Source organism: Prionailurus bengalensis, chromosome B2 (genome assembly GCF_016509475.1).
Source record: "Prionailurus bengalensis isolate Pbe53 chromosome B2, Fcat_Pben_1.1_paternal_pri, whole genome shotgun sequence".
NCBI lineage: Eukaryota > Metazoa > Chordata > Mammalia > Carnivora > Felidae > Prionailurus > Prionailurus bengalensis.
Genome location: NC_057349.1, coordinates 99,540,494 through 99,558,507, shown reverse-complemented (window position 1 = coordinate 99,558,507; position 18,014 = coordinate 99,540,494). Strand labels below are relative to the sequence as shown.

At 41.5% G+C, this 18,014-nt stretch overlaps 1 protein-coding gene across 3 annotated transcripts in view; it reads left to right on the top strand.

Moving 5' to 3' along the window:
* Positions 1-7,471, top strand: part of CDK19 (cyclin dependent kinase 19) — a 199,993-nt gene extending 192,522 nt beyond the window's left edge. For all 3 annotated transcript variants that reach the window (XM_043592112.1, XM_043592113.1, XM_043592114.1), the window contains one exon: positions 2,872-7,471. In XM_043592112.1, coding sequence (XP_043448047.1) covers positions 2,872-3,003 — 132 coding nt within the window. In that variant the 3' untranslated portion in view covers positions 3,004-7,471. The remainder of the gene's footprint in view (positions 1-2,871) is intronic.
* Positions 7,472-18,014: the final 10,543 nt, after the last annotated feature.

Here is an 18,014-nt window from a genome sequence, read left to right as displayed (position 1 = left end):
CCTAGGGTACCTCTATCCATTTACCCTGTTTTCCTGCAAAAGAGATCTGATAGATCATACTGAAGCCATGCCTTGTTACAGGGTAACAGGAGATCATTCCTTTCTTAAATTTTGCAATACAAACTAGTCCCAGTGGGTTAAAAGGTATTCATTCCAAGGGAAGAATCCTTGGTAACTGAAGAGAGAAGAAGGTCTATATCCAAGAAAATCCACCCTGATTCCTGGGTGGCATCCCACGTGCAGGATATGTCAGAGATTCCTGGTGTCAAAGCCACCTGGAGAGTTCCTCAAATAAAATAGCTATGATCACTGCCCTGCTGTAAAGGCCCTGTAGGAGGGAGGCTAGCATACTCCTGCTTCCCCATCACATTCTAGACTGTGAAATGGGTGCCAGCATATGGACTGAGGTGCTGTGCCATGCCTTGTCTTGCCATGCTATCTACGCCTTGCTGTGCTGTGAAGGGCATGAAGACTGGGCCTTGCCTTGCCATTCTGTGAAGGCCAGGCTGTGCCTTGCCTTGCCATGAAGAACCCACTGTTTTTAACCCATGGAAAACACTAGAAAAGTTTCACAAAGAGAAATTCCCCAATTTTGTAGTTTAAGTAGTTAGTAGAAGACATTGACAGAAAACAGTAAAGATAGAAATCCATCAGAGGGCGCCTGGGTGGCTCAGTCGGTTAAGCGTCCTACTTCAGCTCAGGTCATGATCTCGGGGTTCACGAGTTTGAGCCCCGTGTCAGGCTCTGTGCTGACAGGCTCTGTGCCCCTCTGTCTGTCTCTCTCTCTCAAAAATAAATAAACATTTTTTAAAAAGGTTTTTTTTTTTAAAAGAAATCCATCATGGTCTAAGTGACATCCCAACACATGTAGTCTTTACAGCCGGCTTCCCTAGGAAACAGTCCCAGTTGGGTTTTAATTAAATTGGGTACTGCTCTCAGCTGGCTCCAAGTGAAGGTCTTCTGGCCAGAAGCAGCTAGACCAGGGATGTCAAGGGGATCTGGTTAGACCAATGAGAAGTCTTAAGATCAGCAACCATGCTAGTGACTTAGGTGGCTGTCCCGTGCCCAAGACAGATAGGAATAAAGGGAGGACATCAAGTTTCTGAGTCTCATTATCATTTCGTCCATGATACTAACTTTCATCCAAAAGGTAGGCTTTCTCCTTCCCATAGAGTAGTAGCCACAGAGGATTGCAGCCTGAGCAATCAACATGAAAGTTTTCCAATAAGACCATATTCCCTGAAAAGCCCCTGAAATGAGAGTAAAGGAAGAGAAAAGGAAGTACTTACCCAAGTACTTGGTGCCAAGTTTGCACCGAGGCTTGGCGTCCAGATGCGAAAATCCAGGCCTCACATTGGGCACCAAAATGATGTGGAAATGTTGGGGTTTGGAGTGAATGGTCAAGAAAGAATTCTTGAGCAGTCTTTAGTTCAAAAAGGTGGTTTTATTAAAGCACAGGGACAGGACCTGTGGGTAGAAAGAGTTGCACTGGGGTTGTGATGGGTGAATGATTGTATACTTTCAAGTTGGGAGGGGCTTACGGTTAGCATAAGTCCCTAAGGAATTTGGAAGCAAGATTTTCAGGACCTTGAGCGGGCTAACTATTGTTAGGAAAAGGTCATTTACTAGTGTCTAGTAAAACCTTAGTCAGGAGACCCTTCAGATGTATACCAGGGGGCCATATGCTTGGAGGATGATGGCTAACATATATCTTGGGGAGTAGAGATAAAGGAAGTTTCCAAAGGCATTTTTATATGTTAAAGTAGCTCACAGGATCCTAGAGGTTGGGATAATGTTAAGCTAAGGTTGCCTTTTTCCCTTAGCAAAGTGTTAACATCCAGGCAGCTGAGTTCCTAGAGTAAGGTCACTCTGCCTGTCTCAAGGACTTGTCAGTGGGCTGTAGGTTGTAGGGAAATTTACTTTTTTCTTTTACCTTTGTTTCCCACATCATGTTTGGCAGCCTTTGCACACTGAGTTGGGGGACCCTGCTGATTTGTCCTTCCTTAAATCCATAGTGCCACCTCAAGGTCATTTACATTTTTTACTCCAAGTAATAATTTTATTAGTAAGATCTTTTCCACTTTGCTCATGGAAAGAACCAGCGTTCTGAGCTTAGTTAAGGACACGGGCTCCAGCTATGCTTACCTTTAACTAGACCCCATGTTCCTATTCTATAGATGAATTCTTCCTTTTGCATAATTTTTCATATTTGCCCTTGGCGCCATGAAGGTAAATGTTCCATTTAAGGTAATAACAAGACATTGAATTGAAATACATTTGTCTCTGCTTTCCGTGAAGGGCATTTTCATGTACGAACATTTTTTTTTATTATAAATATTACCTGAAATTTATAAAACCCACTTATTGCCGCCACATCCTGCCCAACCTGCCTTGCTTTGTCGTGTTGGCGATTGCCACTCCAGCCTCTACCTCTGAAAATTCTCTTCTCTAGAAATGACTTCTTGATCATAGCATTGTTATTTATAATGAGAAAATTAACAGCATATCAGTATGCACTATGAATCCTAATGCAGTGTGCCAAATTGATCATTCTCGTTTGCAAATCTCAGTTTTACAGAGAATAGGCAGAGTTCGTATAAAGAACAGTGGGTCAGCACAGGTTTCCCCTCTGCCTTTCTCTTGCCAGTGCGGCTCACGTCCCAAAGAAATCCAGCCAAACTTCATGCCTGCCAGAACATGTTACAGTGAGGGCACCCTGTCATTTCAAAGAAGCGAAACATATTAAGGAGCTCAAGTTAGCTGTCAGCTGCCGTGGATGGGAACCAGGGGCCTCAGAAAATGGCTCCTGTGCCCATCCTATTGTGATTAAGTCCTGAGCCGGTGATTCCCTTTTCCTTCTCCTTCCCCCAGCACTCCAGTTCTCGCCTGAATTACCAAAGCAGCGTTCAGGGATCCTCCCAGTCCCAGAGCACACTCGGCTACTCCTCCTCGTCCCAGCAAAGCGCGCAGTACCACCCGACTCACCAGGGCCACCGCTACTGACCGCCGCGGCCCAGGGCACAGACCCCAGCAATATGATGTCCGCATGGAAAGCAACCAAAAATGCAGACGATGCTGCCGTTTAAAACTCACCCACTTGGGCCGAAGACTACATACTGAGCATTTTGCAGGACGGACGGACGTCTCTTCTTTACTGACTTAAAGAAGATTTTTGTGAAGTTTCCCCGACACCCTTTCCCTGCATGTGTTCCATTGTGACTTTGATACAGCGTCTGATCTAATCCCAGCACTTAACTTCTGTAACCTTCAGCATTTTTTGGAAGGATTTCCTGGTGCACCTTTCTCATGCTGTAGCAATCACTATGATTTATCTTTTCAAAGCTCTTTTAATAGGATTTTAATGTTTTAGAAACAAGACTCCAGTGGTGTATAGTTTTCTACTTCATGAACTGATCTAGCAACACAGGTAAAAATGCACCTTTTAAAGCACTACGTTGTTTTCACAGAATATGACTGTTTTGCTCATGGAAGTCTTAAACAGAAACTGTTACTGTCCCAAAGTACTTTGCTGTTATGTTTTTATTTATCTAGTTTCAGGGAAGGTCTAAGAAAAGACACACAGTGGGACAGAGGGAACCTACAACCAAAAACAGCCTAGATCTTCGCAGTTACTATGCTTTATGCTCTGAAGAACTGAATTGTGTGGTAATTTTGACATAATCAATCATCCATATGGAACGTAGTTCCCAGAATCACCTTATTCTGAAGAGTGTTCAGTAAGAATTCTAATTTAATCTTCATGTAGCTAAGTCTGCCTTGAAAAAGGGCTTCAAGAGCTTCGATGAAATACAGCCCTCTGGTGCCCCACACCAGAAAGTGGAAGAGAGTATTAACTGCACTAGGGTTTCTTTAAGGAGTAATGTTGATCAAAGGATGATGTATCGTTTACCTTTGAAGGAAAAGCTTTGAGTGTGTATTGTACATAAAGTTGGCTTCTCTAAAGAACTGTTGGTTTCTTCGCATCTGGGCCAGCTTGAGTCACTTCCTTACATAATCAAGAGTACTCAAATAGAAGCCTGCAAAATTAATTTGCAAATTAATCTGCTTTTAAAATTAAGAGCAGTTGTTCTCCATTCATATTTGCATTAGCCATAGAGTGACTATTTTTAAAGCATGTTAAGAATTTAGGTTTTATTCATGTTTGAAGTATGTATTATGTATGCATAATTTTGCTGTTGTTATTGAGACTTAATTCTATCAAGAATCTTTTCATTGCACTGAATGCTTTCTTTGCCCCTAGGAGAAAACTTAATAATTGTGCCTAAAAAACTATGGGCAGATAGTATACACGACTATACGAGATAAAGTGCATATTTGCATTTCCATGATCTATGAATTAGAGGCTGAGTTCTTTAGCCAGTGAAAGGACCGCCTCACCCCCCAGAGTCACAGGAAATATAGAGTCTTAGAGCTCCCATTGTAATGTAAGGGGCAAGAAATTTGTGTTCTTCTGAATGCTACTAGCAGCACTAGCCCTGTTTTAAACGTTTTCTTGAGCTAGAAGAAATAGCTGATTGTTGTATATGCAAGTTATATGCATTTTTTAAACGATTCTTTGTGAACTTATCTACCTGGTAATGATACTCTGGGTCCATATACAAGTAAAGTAAGATTTTAGACAGAAGCCAGTATACATTTTGCACTATTGATGTGATACTGTAGCCAGCAAGGACCTTACTGATCTCAGCATAATAATGCTTATTAATAATAAAAGCTGTATAGTGACACTCATCAAACATTGAAGATGAAACAGTTGACATACTGCATTGGAAGGAATTTCTAGTTGTCTCTCTGATAATTCACCCCTTCCATTTTTGTTTGTTTGTTTGTTTGTTTGTTTTAAGGAGAAGTTAATAGCCCTCCGCATAATGTAGCTACCTGTATATAGTTCTGTCCTGTGCCCTGAAGCCTCACTGTCCAGAGTTATTGGTCATGAGATGCTCACTGCACCCTCACCATGTGCCCAATGCCATGCTGGGTGGAAGCCACAAAGGGCAAGACATACTTCCTGTCCTTAAGGAACTTATGATCCATTCCATGACAGAAAGTTCTCCGGGGATGATAGGAATGGCTTATGAGTGTGAAGGTCCTTTTGTTTACTTCTAAACTCACTTGGATAGAGTTATTATTCCAAATTCTGCTGTGTAATAAACTGTTACCAAGAGGTGTTCGTCCACCTCTGAGAAAGCCAGCGATGAAATAGCACAACAGGCATTACTTTAGGTTTGAAATGTTCACAGCAGCCTTTCAACAACAACGGGGTGGACCTTATAGGCAGAACGCACTCCTTAAGCGGTTGTAGGAAATTAAATGAAAGCAGAAGCCCTGTTGCTGCCCTAAGGGGGCCCTTACATTTAACAAGAGAAAAGCCCAAATAAAATATGTGCATGGACCAAAATACCATGCCCCTTGATACTTTATAAGCAACTTTGATATACAGTTCTTGTGATATGTGTTTGTATAATCACAGGACTACCCTGCTTTCCTTGCATATAGCTAATTTTATTGTCAGAACTGATAGGCAAACCGTGAGGGGATTTCATCAGTTTTTCCTAATACACAGTGTTCTCCAAGATACAGCCAGGTATCCCCGTTCCTCTGGTCACTGTGCTCATACTGGCCCTTTTCTTCTTGTTCTTGCCTTGGAGTTGGCGATGCCCACTGGTGCCCATTACCCTTGAAACAGTCGTGGTTCATGATTTCCTTTTCCCTGTAAAGGGGAACAAAGCCTTTAACATATGTATGGACCCTAAACTGGGACCTCGGGGGAGATCTGTGAAGCTTTTTGACGTTAAAATTTACCTCTGTGGTCCCCAAGTGACCTCATTCCAGAAAACTTATTACTGTCATGTTCCCTGAGGATGCAGGGGGAGGGGGACATCCCTCAGCCCATGAGAACACCCAAACCAAGAAAGGTTATTGAAAGGAAAAAAGGAGGGGCACCTGGGTGGCTTAGTCGGTTAAGCGCCTGACTTCTCACAGTTCCGTGAGTAGTTCAAGCCCCACGCCACACTCCAGACTGACAGCTCAGAGCCTGGAGCCTGCTTCAGATTCTGTCTCCCTCTCCCTCTGCCCCTTCCCCAATGGCACTCTGTCTTTCTGTCTCTCAAAAATGAATAAACATTTTAAAAAATTAGGAAGGAAGGAATAAAAGTGAAGGTTTTCTGCCCTCCATATTCAAATCAGTTTTCGAATTAGCTTTCTGGTGAGAAGTGTGTTTGGGATACAGGGATTCTAGAAGTTTCAGGACAGCTGAGCTCAAGGGTAAGGGAGTCTGGCGGCAGGGCTGTTACTATGAGCTGAAGCAATCCTTGTGACGAAAGTGGATCCTGCAGTAACATACAAAAGCCAAGGACCTGTATATTTTTATATCTGTGCGGTTTTAAAATTTTAGTACTTAGAACTTTGGTCTTCTGCACTACTCTTTTGCTCTTATAAACATAATTTACATGTAAGAATGGAAAGGGACAATATTTGCCTCCATGTTCCCTGCCTCATCCCCCGGGAAGCAACTGCTGGTTGTATGCCTCTAAAACGATGCTGTTTTCTCTGCTAAGGGTAAAAGAAAAAAAATGTTGGATGATAAGATTTGCAGCTTAATCTGCTTTGAATAAAACCATGGAGCAGAAACTATACGATGAAGGAAGAATTCTATGAAAATTGCAAATCCTAAACTCTGTGGCGATATCTTTCTAGGGAGCGGAGAAAGGCAGTGAAATGGCAGGTAGCCTAAAGGAGGCTTGAAGGATTCAAATATAAGTAATGTTTTATATCAAACATAGCAGTTTAGGCCCCCGTAATCTTCAAGAGTAGTCACAGATGTCATAAAACAAAGTTCATTGTTTTAGGATTTTTTAAAAATGTGTTGTACCTAAGGCCATACTTACTCTTCTATGCTATCACTGCAAAGGAGTGATATGTATGTATTATATGAAAAAAAAAATCCTTAATGCACTGTTATCTCCTAAATATTTAGTAAATTAATACTATTTAATTTTTTTAAAGACTTGTCTGTGTAGACACTAAAAGTATTACACAAAATCTGGACTGAAGATGTCCTTTTTAACAACAATTTAAAGTACTTTTTATATATGTTATGTAGTATATACCCTTTCTAAACTGCCTAGTTTATAATTCTCATAATTCCTACTTGTGAAGTGTACCTGTCTTTGTCTCTCTTTTCAGTCCATTTCTGCACGCACCCCTCTTTCTACGATTATAGAGATGACTGTGTATATGCTTTACACTCTGCTGCAAGGTGCACGCTCAGAGCCGGCTGCGCTCCGGTGGGGCGTGTTCCGTGGGGTGCAGGAGGGCAACCGCTTTGGAGCTGAGTGTTTCCCGCTTTTGAGTTGTCCTGACATCCTTCTTGAAATGACTGTTAAAACTAAAATAAATTACATTGCATTTATTTTATATTCTTGGTTGTAATAAAATTTAATTGACTTTGTTTCTATGTGGATTTTTTTTAAGTACAGAAAAAACTCCTGTTAATAAGTTGTGGCGTTAAAATTGTATCTGTGCACCTAGAAGCTTTTCAGATGACAATTGTCCTGCGGAAATGCAGTCTCCTTGTGAGTTGCAATGTGTTATTTTATTCAGGATGCTTATGATGTCACAAACCACAGACGCAACGCTTACAGATACCTCAGAAGCAAAGCAATAGTTTTGAAAACATTTCTAAGGAAAACATCCTTTCTAGAAAAAAAATGAAAATTAGAATGATGTTTTAGAACAAACAAATAGGCAGCATTTTGTGGGTTAGAGTGGCATTGGATTTTTTTTCCCCCTTTTTATAAGGACATTCTGTTTTACCTGACTGCCCCTTATGATTTACTTGGTGAATCTAATACAGTTACTCCAATAGTCAAAGGCATCATGGAGTGAACTGAACAATGTTTAAATGGCACAAACACAGAACTTCCATTTCTCTTTAAAATAGATAACAGCACCCATCCGGTTGCTTCACTGCTTGGCCTTGACCATATCTATTCAATACCATGCTATTTGTAGGGCAGAGCTTCTCTTGGCATACTATTCTTTGACCATAGCTGCCTTTCTAACCAGCCACCTGGATAAGAGAAAGTGCATGACTGTATAAACTCCTTACCATTCCTAGGAAAGTAACTTTGAAAGTACAGGACTATGTACGTAGCCGACTGTAAGTTCTTTGTGGACAGGGGGCCTGGATTCCATTCCTTCTGCACTTTCAGCACCTGTCGTGACGCCCAACACAGAGCAGACAATAGGGCAAGTCATTAGCATCACTTTTGTATCTTGGCATAGACTTCCTGGATCATTTCTTTTTTCAATTTTTTCATTTATTAATTTTCTTAAATGTACATACGAGATAGTTAACGTATAGTGCAATAATGATTTCAGGAGTAGAATTCAGTGATTCATCACCTACATATAACCCCAGTGCTCATCCCAATAAGTGTCCTCCTTAATGCCCCTTGCCCAACTAGCCCATTGCCCCACCCGAAACCCCTCCAGCAACCCTCAGTTTGTTCTCTTTAAGAGTCTCTTATTGTTTGTCTCCCTCCATGTTGTTATTTTTGCTTCCCTTCTCTTATGTTCATCTGTTTGTATCTAAAATTCCACATATGAGTGAAGTCATATGATACTTGTCTTTCTCTGACTAATTTCACTTAGCATAATACACTCTAGTTCCATCCATGTTGTCACAAATGGCAAGATTTCATTATTTTTGATTACCCAGTAATACTCCATTGTATATATACACCACATCTTCTTTATCCATTCATCAGTCGATGGACATTTGGGCTCTTTTCATACTTCAGCTATTGTCTATAGTGCTGCTATAAACATTGGGGTGCATGTGCCCCTTTGAATCAGCACTCCTATATCCTTTGGATAAATACCTAGTAGTGCAATTGCTGTGTTGTAGGGTAATTCTATTTTTAGTTTTTTGAGGAACCTCCATACTGTTTTCCACAGTGGCTGCACCAGTCTGCATTCCCACTAGCAGTGCAAAAGAGTTCCCCTTTCTCCGCATCCTTGCCAACACCTTTTGGTGCCTGAGCTGTTAATGTTAGCCATTCCAGGGGCGCCTGTGTGGCTCAGTCGGTTGAGCGTCTGACTTCGGCTCAGGTCATGATCTCGCGGTCCGTGAGTTCGAGCCCCGCGTCGGGCTCTGGGCTGACAGCTCAGAGCCTGGAGGCTGTTTTGGATTCTGTGTCTCCCTCTCTCTGACCCTCCCCTGTACATGCTCTCTCTCTGTCTCAAAAGTAAATAAATGTTAAAAAAATAAAATAAAATGAATGTTAGCCATTCCAACAAGTGTGAGGTGGTATCTCAGTGTGGCTTTGATTGGTATTTCCCTGATGATGAGTGATATTGAGCACTTTCTCCTGTGTCTGTTGGCCATCTGGATGTCTTCTTAAATTTTTTTTTTCAACGTTTATTTATTTTTGGGACAGAGAGAGACAGAGCATGAACGGGGGAGGGGCAGAGAGAGAGGGAGACACAGAATCGGAAACAGGCTCCAGGCTCTGAGCCATCAGCCCAGAGCCCGACGCGGGGCTCGAACTCACGGGCCGCGAGATCGTGACCTGGCTGAAGTCGGACGCTTAACCGACTGCGCCACCCAGGCGCCCCAATCTGGATGTCTTCTTTGGAGAAGTGTCTATTTATGTCTTCTGCCCATTTCTTCACTGGATTATTTGTTTTTTGGGTGTTGAGTTTAGTAAGTTCTTTGTAGATTTTGGACACTAATCCTTTATCTGATATGTCATTTGCAAATATCTTTTCCCATTTTGTCAGTTCCCTTTTAGTTTTGCTGATTGTTTCCTTCACTGTGCAGAAGCTTTTTATCTTGATGAGGTCCCAATAGTTCATTTTTGCTTTTGTTTCCCTTGCCTCCAGAGACATATGAGTAAGAAGTTGCTGCAGCCAAGGTCAAAGAGGTTTTTGCCTGCTTTCTCATCTAGGATTTTGAAGGCTTCCTGTCTTGTGTTTAGGTCTTTCATCCATTTTGAGTTTATTTTTGTGTATGATGTAAGAAAATGGTCCAGCTTCATTCTGCTGCATGTCACTGTCCAGTTTTCCCAGCACCATTTGCTGAAGAGAGTGTCTTTATTCCATTGGATATTCTTTCCTGCTTTGTCAGAGATTAGTTGGCCATACGTTTGTGGGTCCATTTCTGGGTTCTCTATTCTGTTCCATTGATCTGAGTGTTCTTGTGCCAGTACCATACTGTCTTGATGATTACAGCTTTGTGATACATCTTGAAGTCTGGGATGGTGATGCCTCCAGCTTTGGTTTTCTTTTTCAGGATTGCTTTGGCTACTCAGGTTCTTTTCTGGTTACATACAAATTTTAGGACTGTTTGTTCTAGATCTGAAGAATGCTGGATCATTTTAAATGGTGGGAATTTTAAAGCCTCAAATAGCATCAATCTGTTTTGCAGGCAGTAGAAAGCCAGCTTGGACCAGCAAAAGCCTAACAGGAACATTTGTTCATTTGTTCTAAATGAGAGGATATAAGGGAAAGAAATGAAAATACTGACTTAATTATTTTTCGGGTGTGGAGTTTGGAGAGTTCTTTACAAATTTTGGATCCTAGCCCTTTGTCCGATATATCATTTGCAAATATCTTTTCCCATTCCGTCAGTTGCCTTTTAGTTTTGTTGACTGTTTCCTTTGCAGTGCAGAAGCTTTTTATCTTCATGAGGTCCCAATAGTTCATTTTTGCTTTTAATTCCCTGGCCTTTGGAGATGTGTCAAGTAAGAAAAACAAATAATCCAGTGAAGAATTGGGCAGAAGACATGAACAGACACTTCTCTAAAGAAGACATCCAGATGGCCAACAGGCACATGAAAAGATACTCAACGTCACTCCTCATCAGTGAGATATCACCTCACGCCAGTCAGAGTGGCTAAAATGAACAAATCAGGAGACTATAGATGCTGCAGAGGATGTGGAGAAATGGGAACCCTCTTGCACTGTTGGTGGGAATGCAAACTGGTGCAGCCGCTCTGGAAAACAGTGTGGAGGTTCCTCAAAAAATTAAAAATAGATCTATCCTATGACACAGCAATAGCACTGCTAGGAATTTACCCAAGGGATACAAGAGTGCTGACGCATAGGGGCACTTGTACCCCAATGTTTATAGCAGCACTTTCAACAATAGCCAAATTACGGAAAGAGCCTAAATGTCCATCAACTGATGAATGGATAAAGAAATTGTGGTTTCTATGCCCAATGGAATACTACTTGGCAATGAGAAAGAGTGAAATATGGCCTTTTGTAGCAACGTGAATGGAACTGGAGAGTGTTATGCTAAGTGAAATAAGTCATACAGAAAAAGACAAATACTATATGTTTTCACTCTTATGTGGATCCTGAGAAACTTAACAGAAGACCATGGGGGAGGGGAAGGGGAAAAAAAGTTACAGAGATGGAAGGAGGCAAACGATAAGAGACTCTTAAAAACTGAGAATAAACTGAGGGTTGATGGGCGGTGGGAGGGAGGGGAAAGTGGGTGATGCGCATTGAGGAGGGCGCCTGTTGGGATGAGCACTGGGTGTTGTATGGAAACCAATTTGACAATAAATTTCATATTAAAAAGAAAAGAAAATACTGACTTAAAACATTAAGGTGTATTAAATACATTCCTTTTTCTTTTTCAGACTTTTTCTGCTGCTTAGACTTTTTCATAAAGTACTGCTGAGCTTTTTCACATAAAGATGCTATTGTGACCTGAATGTATTCCTTCAAAATCCTTATGTTGAAGCCTTTATCCCCAGTGTGGCTATATTTGGAGATGAGGCCTTTATTGAAGTAATTAAAGTCAAGTGAATTTATAATGATAGGACCTTGATCTAATGAGATTTGTTTCTTTGTAAGAAAAAACACCAGACAGCTCTCTCCCCTCTCCCTTTTTCCTTGCATGCCACCCTCCCCCTCCCCCCTTTTTCTTCTCTTTCCCCACAGCCTTCTCTCCCCACCATGTGAGGACACAACAAGAGGGCTACATCTGCAGGCCAGGAAGACAGCCTTCACCAGAAACCAAATCCTGCCAGACCTTGATCTTGGACTTTCCAGCCTCCAGAACTGTGAGAAAGTAAATTTTCATTGTTTAAGTCACCCAGCCTATGGTATTTCGTTACAGCAACTCATGCAGACTTTGGTACCAAGAAATGGGGTGCTGTTGTAACAAGTACCTAAAAGTGTGGCAGCGGTTTTAGAACTGGTGGATGGGGGGAGGTTGGAGGAATCTGAGGCACAGGCTAGAAACATGGAATGTTAGAGGCAATTCTGGTGATTGCTCTGAAGAAAAGAAGAGAGCTGGAGAGAAAGGTCCTCTTAGGGAATCTTCTTAGGGAACACATCAATAATCCAAACAGAATGTTGGTAGAAATACGGACGGTAAAGGTATCATATGGAAATAAGAAACAGGTAATTGGAGACTGGAGAAAAGGCAATCCTTGTTACAGATTTCCAAATAACTTGGCTGAATTGTGCTCTAGTGTTTTATGGAAGGTAGAATTGTTGATGGATGAAATTTCATTTTGTAGTTATTTGTTGTTATATAGAGAAAGACATTGGATTTTGCATATTGCCTTTATATCCTGTGACATTGCCAAATTCACTGTTCTAATAGCTTTGTGGTTTTGTTTTTGTTTTGTGGGAGAGGATTCTCTTAGGTTTTCTACATATACAATTGTGTCATCTGTGAATAAAGATAGCTGCACTTCTTCCTTTCCAACTTAAATACCTTTTATTTACTTTTCTTGCCTAAATGCATGGGCTAGCAGTTCCAATACAATGTTGAATAGAACTGGTAAGAGTGAACACCTTGTAATGTTCTGCCTCAGAAAGCATTCTATATTTCACCATTAGGTAGTATTAGATAAAGGTTTTTCATAGATGCCCTTAGTCAAATGGAGGAGGTTTCCTTCTACTTCTATTTTGACAAGTTTTAATCATGAACAGGTGCTGCATTTTGTGAAATCCCTTTTCCTGCATATGAGATGATTACATGATTTTTCTCCTTTAGGCTGTTACAATGATGAATTACCTTAAAAATTTTTTTTGGCAGGGGGTGGATATCTGACTCAGTTGGAGGAGCATGTGACTCTTGATATCGGGGTTGTGAGTTTGAGCCCCACTTTGGTGTAGAGATTACTTAAATAAATAAACTTTAAAAAGTTTTTGGCTTAACACAACACAAAATTTATTATCTCACAGTTTCTGTGGGTCAGGAGTGTGGTCATGTGTTAACTGGGTCCTCTGCTCATGGTCTTACCAGATCTCAAGGTGGTAACTGGGACTTTGATCTCATCTAAGGCTTGGGGTTCTCTTCCAAGATCACTAGGTTTTGGCAGAATTCAGCTTCTGTGGTTGTAGGACTTGTCTGCTGTCTGTGGAGGGCCATCCTTCGCTCCTAGAGACTATTTTGCCATGTGGCCTGCTCCATCCACAACATGTAGTTGGCTTCTTCAAGGTCATCAGGAAAATTCCTACCCAGTCTGCTACAGCAGAGTTTTATATAATATAATGTAATCACTGATATGACTATTTCATCACATTCACAAGTCCTGCTCAAGTGAGGGGAATTATATAGGATGTGTATCTGGGGCTACGCTGACTGATTTTTGAATGTTAAAACAGCCTTGCGTTCCTGGGATAAACACAAAGAGAAAGCAATGTGAAGATGGAAGCAGAGGTTAGAGTGATGCAGTCACAAGCCAAGAAGTGCTGTCAGCCCCCAGAGACTAGAAGAGGCAAGGATAAATTCTCCTTTAGCCTCAGGAGGGAATGTGGCCTTGCTGACACTTTGACTTCAGACTTCTGGCCTCTAGAACTGAGGATAAGCTTCTGTTGTTTTAAGCCCCCAAATTTGTGGTAATTTGTTACAACAGGCTTAGGAAACAAATACAGATTTGGGTCATGGTGTATTATCATCTTCCTAATTTACTGGGTTTGATTTGAAACCAATTAAAAGCATAAAGTGGAACCAAAGTCAAAATGGCTGCACTAATGTTTCAGCAAAGCTCGATTTTACACTAATCTTTTCCCTCTCTTCCCCCAGCCTCCCTTCCTCCTGTCTTTCCTTTCCTTTCAGGAACCCCATACTACCCTGAAGACAGGACAGAGGAGTCTGGCAGTAGTACAAAATTCCTGTCAAAACCATTTAGATACTGTATTTCCTTATAAAACCCACAGCCCATTCCTAGAGGCCGGCTTGCAGTTTTGAAGGCAGCCTCCTTTGCCTGGCAAAGCAATAAAGCTATTATTCCTCTTTATACCCAAACTCTGTCTTCCCATTACATATTTTGGCTCCAGAGGTTGGTTTTCGACGACAGATTTGCTAATATTTTAAGACTTTCTCATATCTATATTCATGAAGGATATTGGTCTATAATTTTCTTGTGATGTTCCTTTCAAGTTTAGTGTCAAGGTTATGCAGGACTCATAAAATGATATCAGGGAAATGTTTTATCTTCTGTGGTCTGAGAGAGTTTGTGCAATACTTGTATTATTTCTTCCTTAAATGGTTTAGTAGAAGACACCAGTGAGGACTTCTGGAGTTTTCTGTATGAGAAACACTTTAATTAGAAATTGAATTACTTTAAAGGTTATAGAGCCATACAGATTTGCTGTTTTTGAGTTCATTTTATAAAGTTGTATTTTAAACGAATTTATTGGGACGCCTGGGTGGCTCAGTCGGTTAAGCTCGGCTCAGGTCATGATCTCACGGTTCGTGAGTTTGAGCCCTGTGTCAGGCTTTGTGCTGTCAGCTCGGAGCCTGGAGCCTGCTTCGGATTCTGTGTCTCCCTCTCTCTGTTCCTCCCCCACTTGCACTCTCTCTCTCCTTCAAAAATAAAGATTAAACAAAAATTTTTTTAAGGAATTTATTGCATCTAGGTGGTGATATAAATGTTTCTCTGAAGATATATACTTAGACATTGGAATTGTCAAGTCAAAAGAAATGAGCGTTAAAAAAATGTTTATTTATTTTGAAAGCAAGAGTGTACAAGCAGGGGAGGGGCAGAGAGAGAGGGAGAGAGAGAATCCCAAGCAGACCCTGTGCTGCCAGTGCAGAGCTGGACGCAGGGCTCGATCTCATGAGTCGTGAGATCATGACCTGAGCCAGAATCAAGAGTCTGATGCTCAGCTGACTGAGCCACCGGGTGCCCCAGAATGAGCATTTTAAATTATGCAAACATGTATTGAGCTAACATTTACAGCGTACTTCCTACATGCATTTCACATTTATTAACTCTTTTACTTCTCACAACAGCTGTATGAGGTAGACACTATTGTTGTCCCCAGATTTAGAAAATAATTTATTATCTTTTAAAATGTTTTATTTTTGAGAGAGAGAGAGAGAGAGAGTGAGTGGGGGCGGGTCAGAGAGACAGGGAGACACAGAATCCGAAGCAGGCTCCAAAGCTGTCAACACAGAGCCCAGCACGGGGCTCAAACTCACAAACCATGAGATCATGACCTGAGCCGACGTCGGACACTTAACTGACTGAGCTACCCAGGCGTCCCCCAAATATCTTATTTTTAAGTAATCTCTACACCCAGGGTGGAGTTTGACCAGGAACCCCATTGTCTCCAATTTTAATAAATGAAAAACAAAACAGAGGGAGAGGTTAAGTAACTTGTATAAGTCACACAGCTGATAAGCATCAGAGCCAAATGCCTAACCCTTTATACCTGTAGTTCTCCAAGCGTATTCCCTGGACCAGCCACATTAGCATCTTGCGGGAACTTGTTAGAAATGCACATTCTCAGATTCTCCCCCATAGTGCTGACTCAGAAACTCTAGCGGTGGGGCCCAGGAAGTTGTGTTTTAATGAGCCTCTCGGTGATTCTGATGCATACTAAAATTCGAGAACCACTGACTTGTACCATACACTTCTCACATAGATTTCCAAATCACCTTCTACAAGAACTGTATTAATGTACTTCCACCAGTCGTGTATGAGAGCGCCCCTGTCCCTTCGCCCTCCTACAACTGAGCAATCTTTACATTACAGATTTACAATCTGACAGGCAGAGAGTCATGTCTTGTTGCTTTAAAAAACTATTTTGGTCCTCCTTTTAGTGTGAGTCCATTTCTGTCCTTTTACCTGCCCTCCTGGGCCTCCTCTTCTTCTGCATGGCCTTTGGCTCCATTGACCCTCCTTTTCTGGGGGTGGGTTTTCAAGTCTAACCCTTCTGAATTTGCCAGGCAACCATGTGGTGCTTGAGTGCTAAATTAGTCTCATTCTTTACAAGTAAGGAGAAGCGAATAGGTTATCTTCCAGAAGTACAAAAATCTTGTTTTTGTTTACTGAGCATGAAATACAAAGCCTTCTTCAGCTTTTGTTACTGACAGTCCTTTCCTAAATTGTGCATTTTTCTTGAAATTCCGTATACGTCTCGGCACTGTGGTGCCAGTGTACTGAACATCAACAAGGATGATAGGTGTAGGAGCGGAAGAGATCTGTAGTTACCCCAAGTGGTAACCTCAAAAGTGTTTGCGGGAGGGGCACCTGGGTGGCTCAGTCGGTTGAGCGTCCAACTTTGGCTCAGGTCATAATCTCATGGTTCGTGGGTTCAAGCCCCACGTGGGGCTCTGTGCTGACAGCTCGGAGCCTGGAGCCAGCTTCGGATTCTGTGTCTCCCTGTCTGCCCCTCCCCCACTTCTCTCTCTCTCTCTCTCTCTCTCTCTCTCTCTCTCTTTCACAAATAAATAAACATTAAAAAAAAGAAGTGTTTGGGGGAAACTAATCCCTGACCTTGACATTTTTGGAGGAGGGAGTACCTTTCTTATGTCCAAGAACAGAAAACCTTGATTGACCAAAGGTCCCCATGATTTGATTTCATGGTGTTTCCCATTGTATTTTCACCACATTGCAGAAAAGACCCCATAAAAACTAGCTGGCTAAATATCACAGGGCTGGGGCAACTGGTTGGGTCTGTTGGTAGAGCATGAGACACTTGATCTCAGGGTTGTGAGTTCGAGGGCCATGTTGGGCATAGAGATTACTTTCAAAAAAAAAAAATCACAGGGCAAATTCTTACCATCTATAGTGTCAAGTAGTTATTGAGTCGTGATATTCACCTCCCCGTCAGTCATATCAACATGGCATGACAGAAAGAACATGGGTTTTGGAGACAAACTTAGGTTTGAAACCTAGTACTTATACATCTGAGCTGTGGAGCCTTGGACAAGTTACTGAACCTCTCTCTGATCTCACTTTATTACCTATAAAATGCAAAAAAAAAAAAAAAAAAAAAAAAAAAAAAAGCATCTACCTCATACAGTTTAAGGATTAAATGACATAATATGTGTTGTGTCCAGCAGGGCACCTGCCTCATAGTAGGCTCTCAGGGAATGTGGATTCCATTGGTTTTCACTTCCCACTGAAATTTCTATATGCTTGAATGTATGTTTGTAGTATAAGTAGGAAGTTTAGTATCCTTTATCTCCTTCATTTGATGATCTCTCTTTTCACAGAGGATGACACATCTGTATCTGCTCAGGTTACCCGTCAGCCATTTGAATGGCAAGAAGGACACCACCCGTCATACCAAGGAGCACTCTTATAAGCAGAGGGCTATGTAACAGGCACTGGGTTCATTCTTTAATGAAATACGATCAAAAACCAAGGGACTCTTTCATTGTGTTTCAGTGGCATCACCCATTAACTTTTCTCTTTTTTTCCTACTGCAATAAGAAATAAGTTCAACTAGGGGTGCCCGGGTGGCTCAGTTGGTTGAGCGACTGTCTTCAGCTCAGGTCATGATCTCACAAGTCATGAGTTTGAGCCCCGCATCAGGCCCTGTGCTGACAGCTCAGAGCCTGGAGCCTGCTTTGGATTCTGTGTCTCCTTCTCTCTCTGCCCCTAACCCACTTGCATTCTGTCTCTGTCTCTCTCAAAAATAAACATTAAAAAAAAAAAAAATTAAAAAAATAAAAGAAGTTCAACTCACTATATTGTACACCTGAAACTCATATTACACTATAT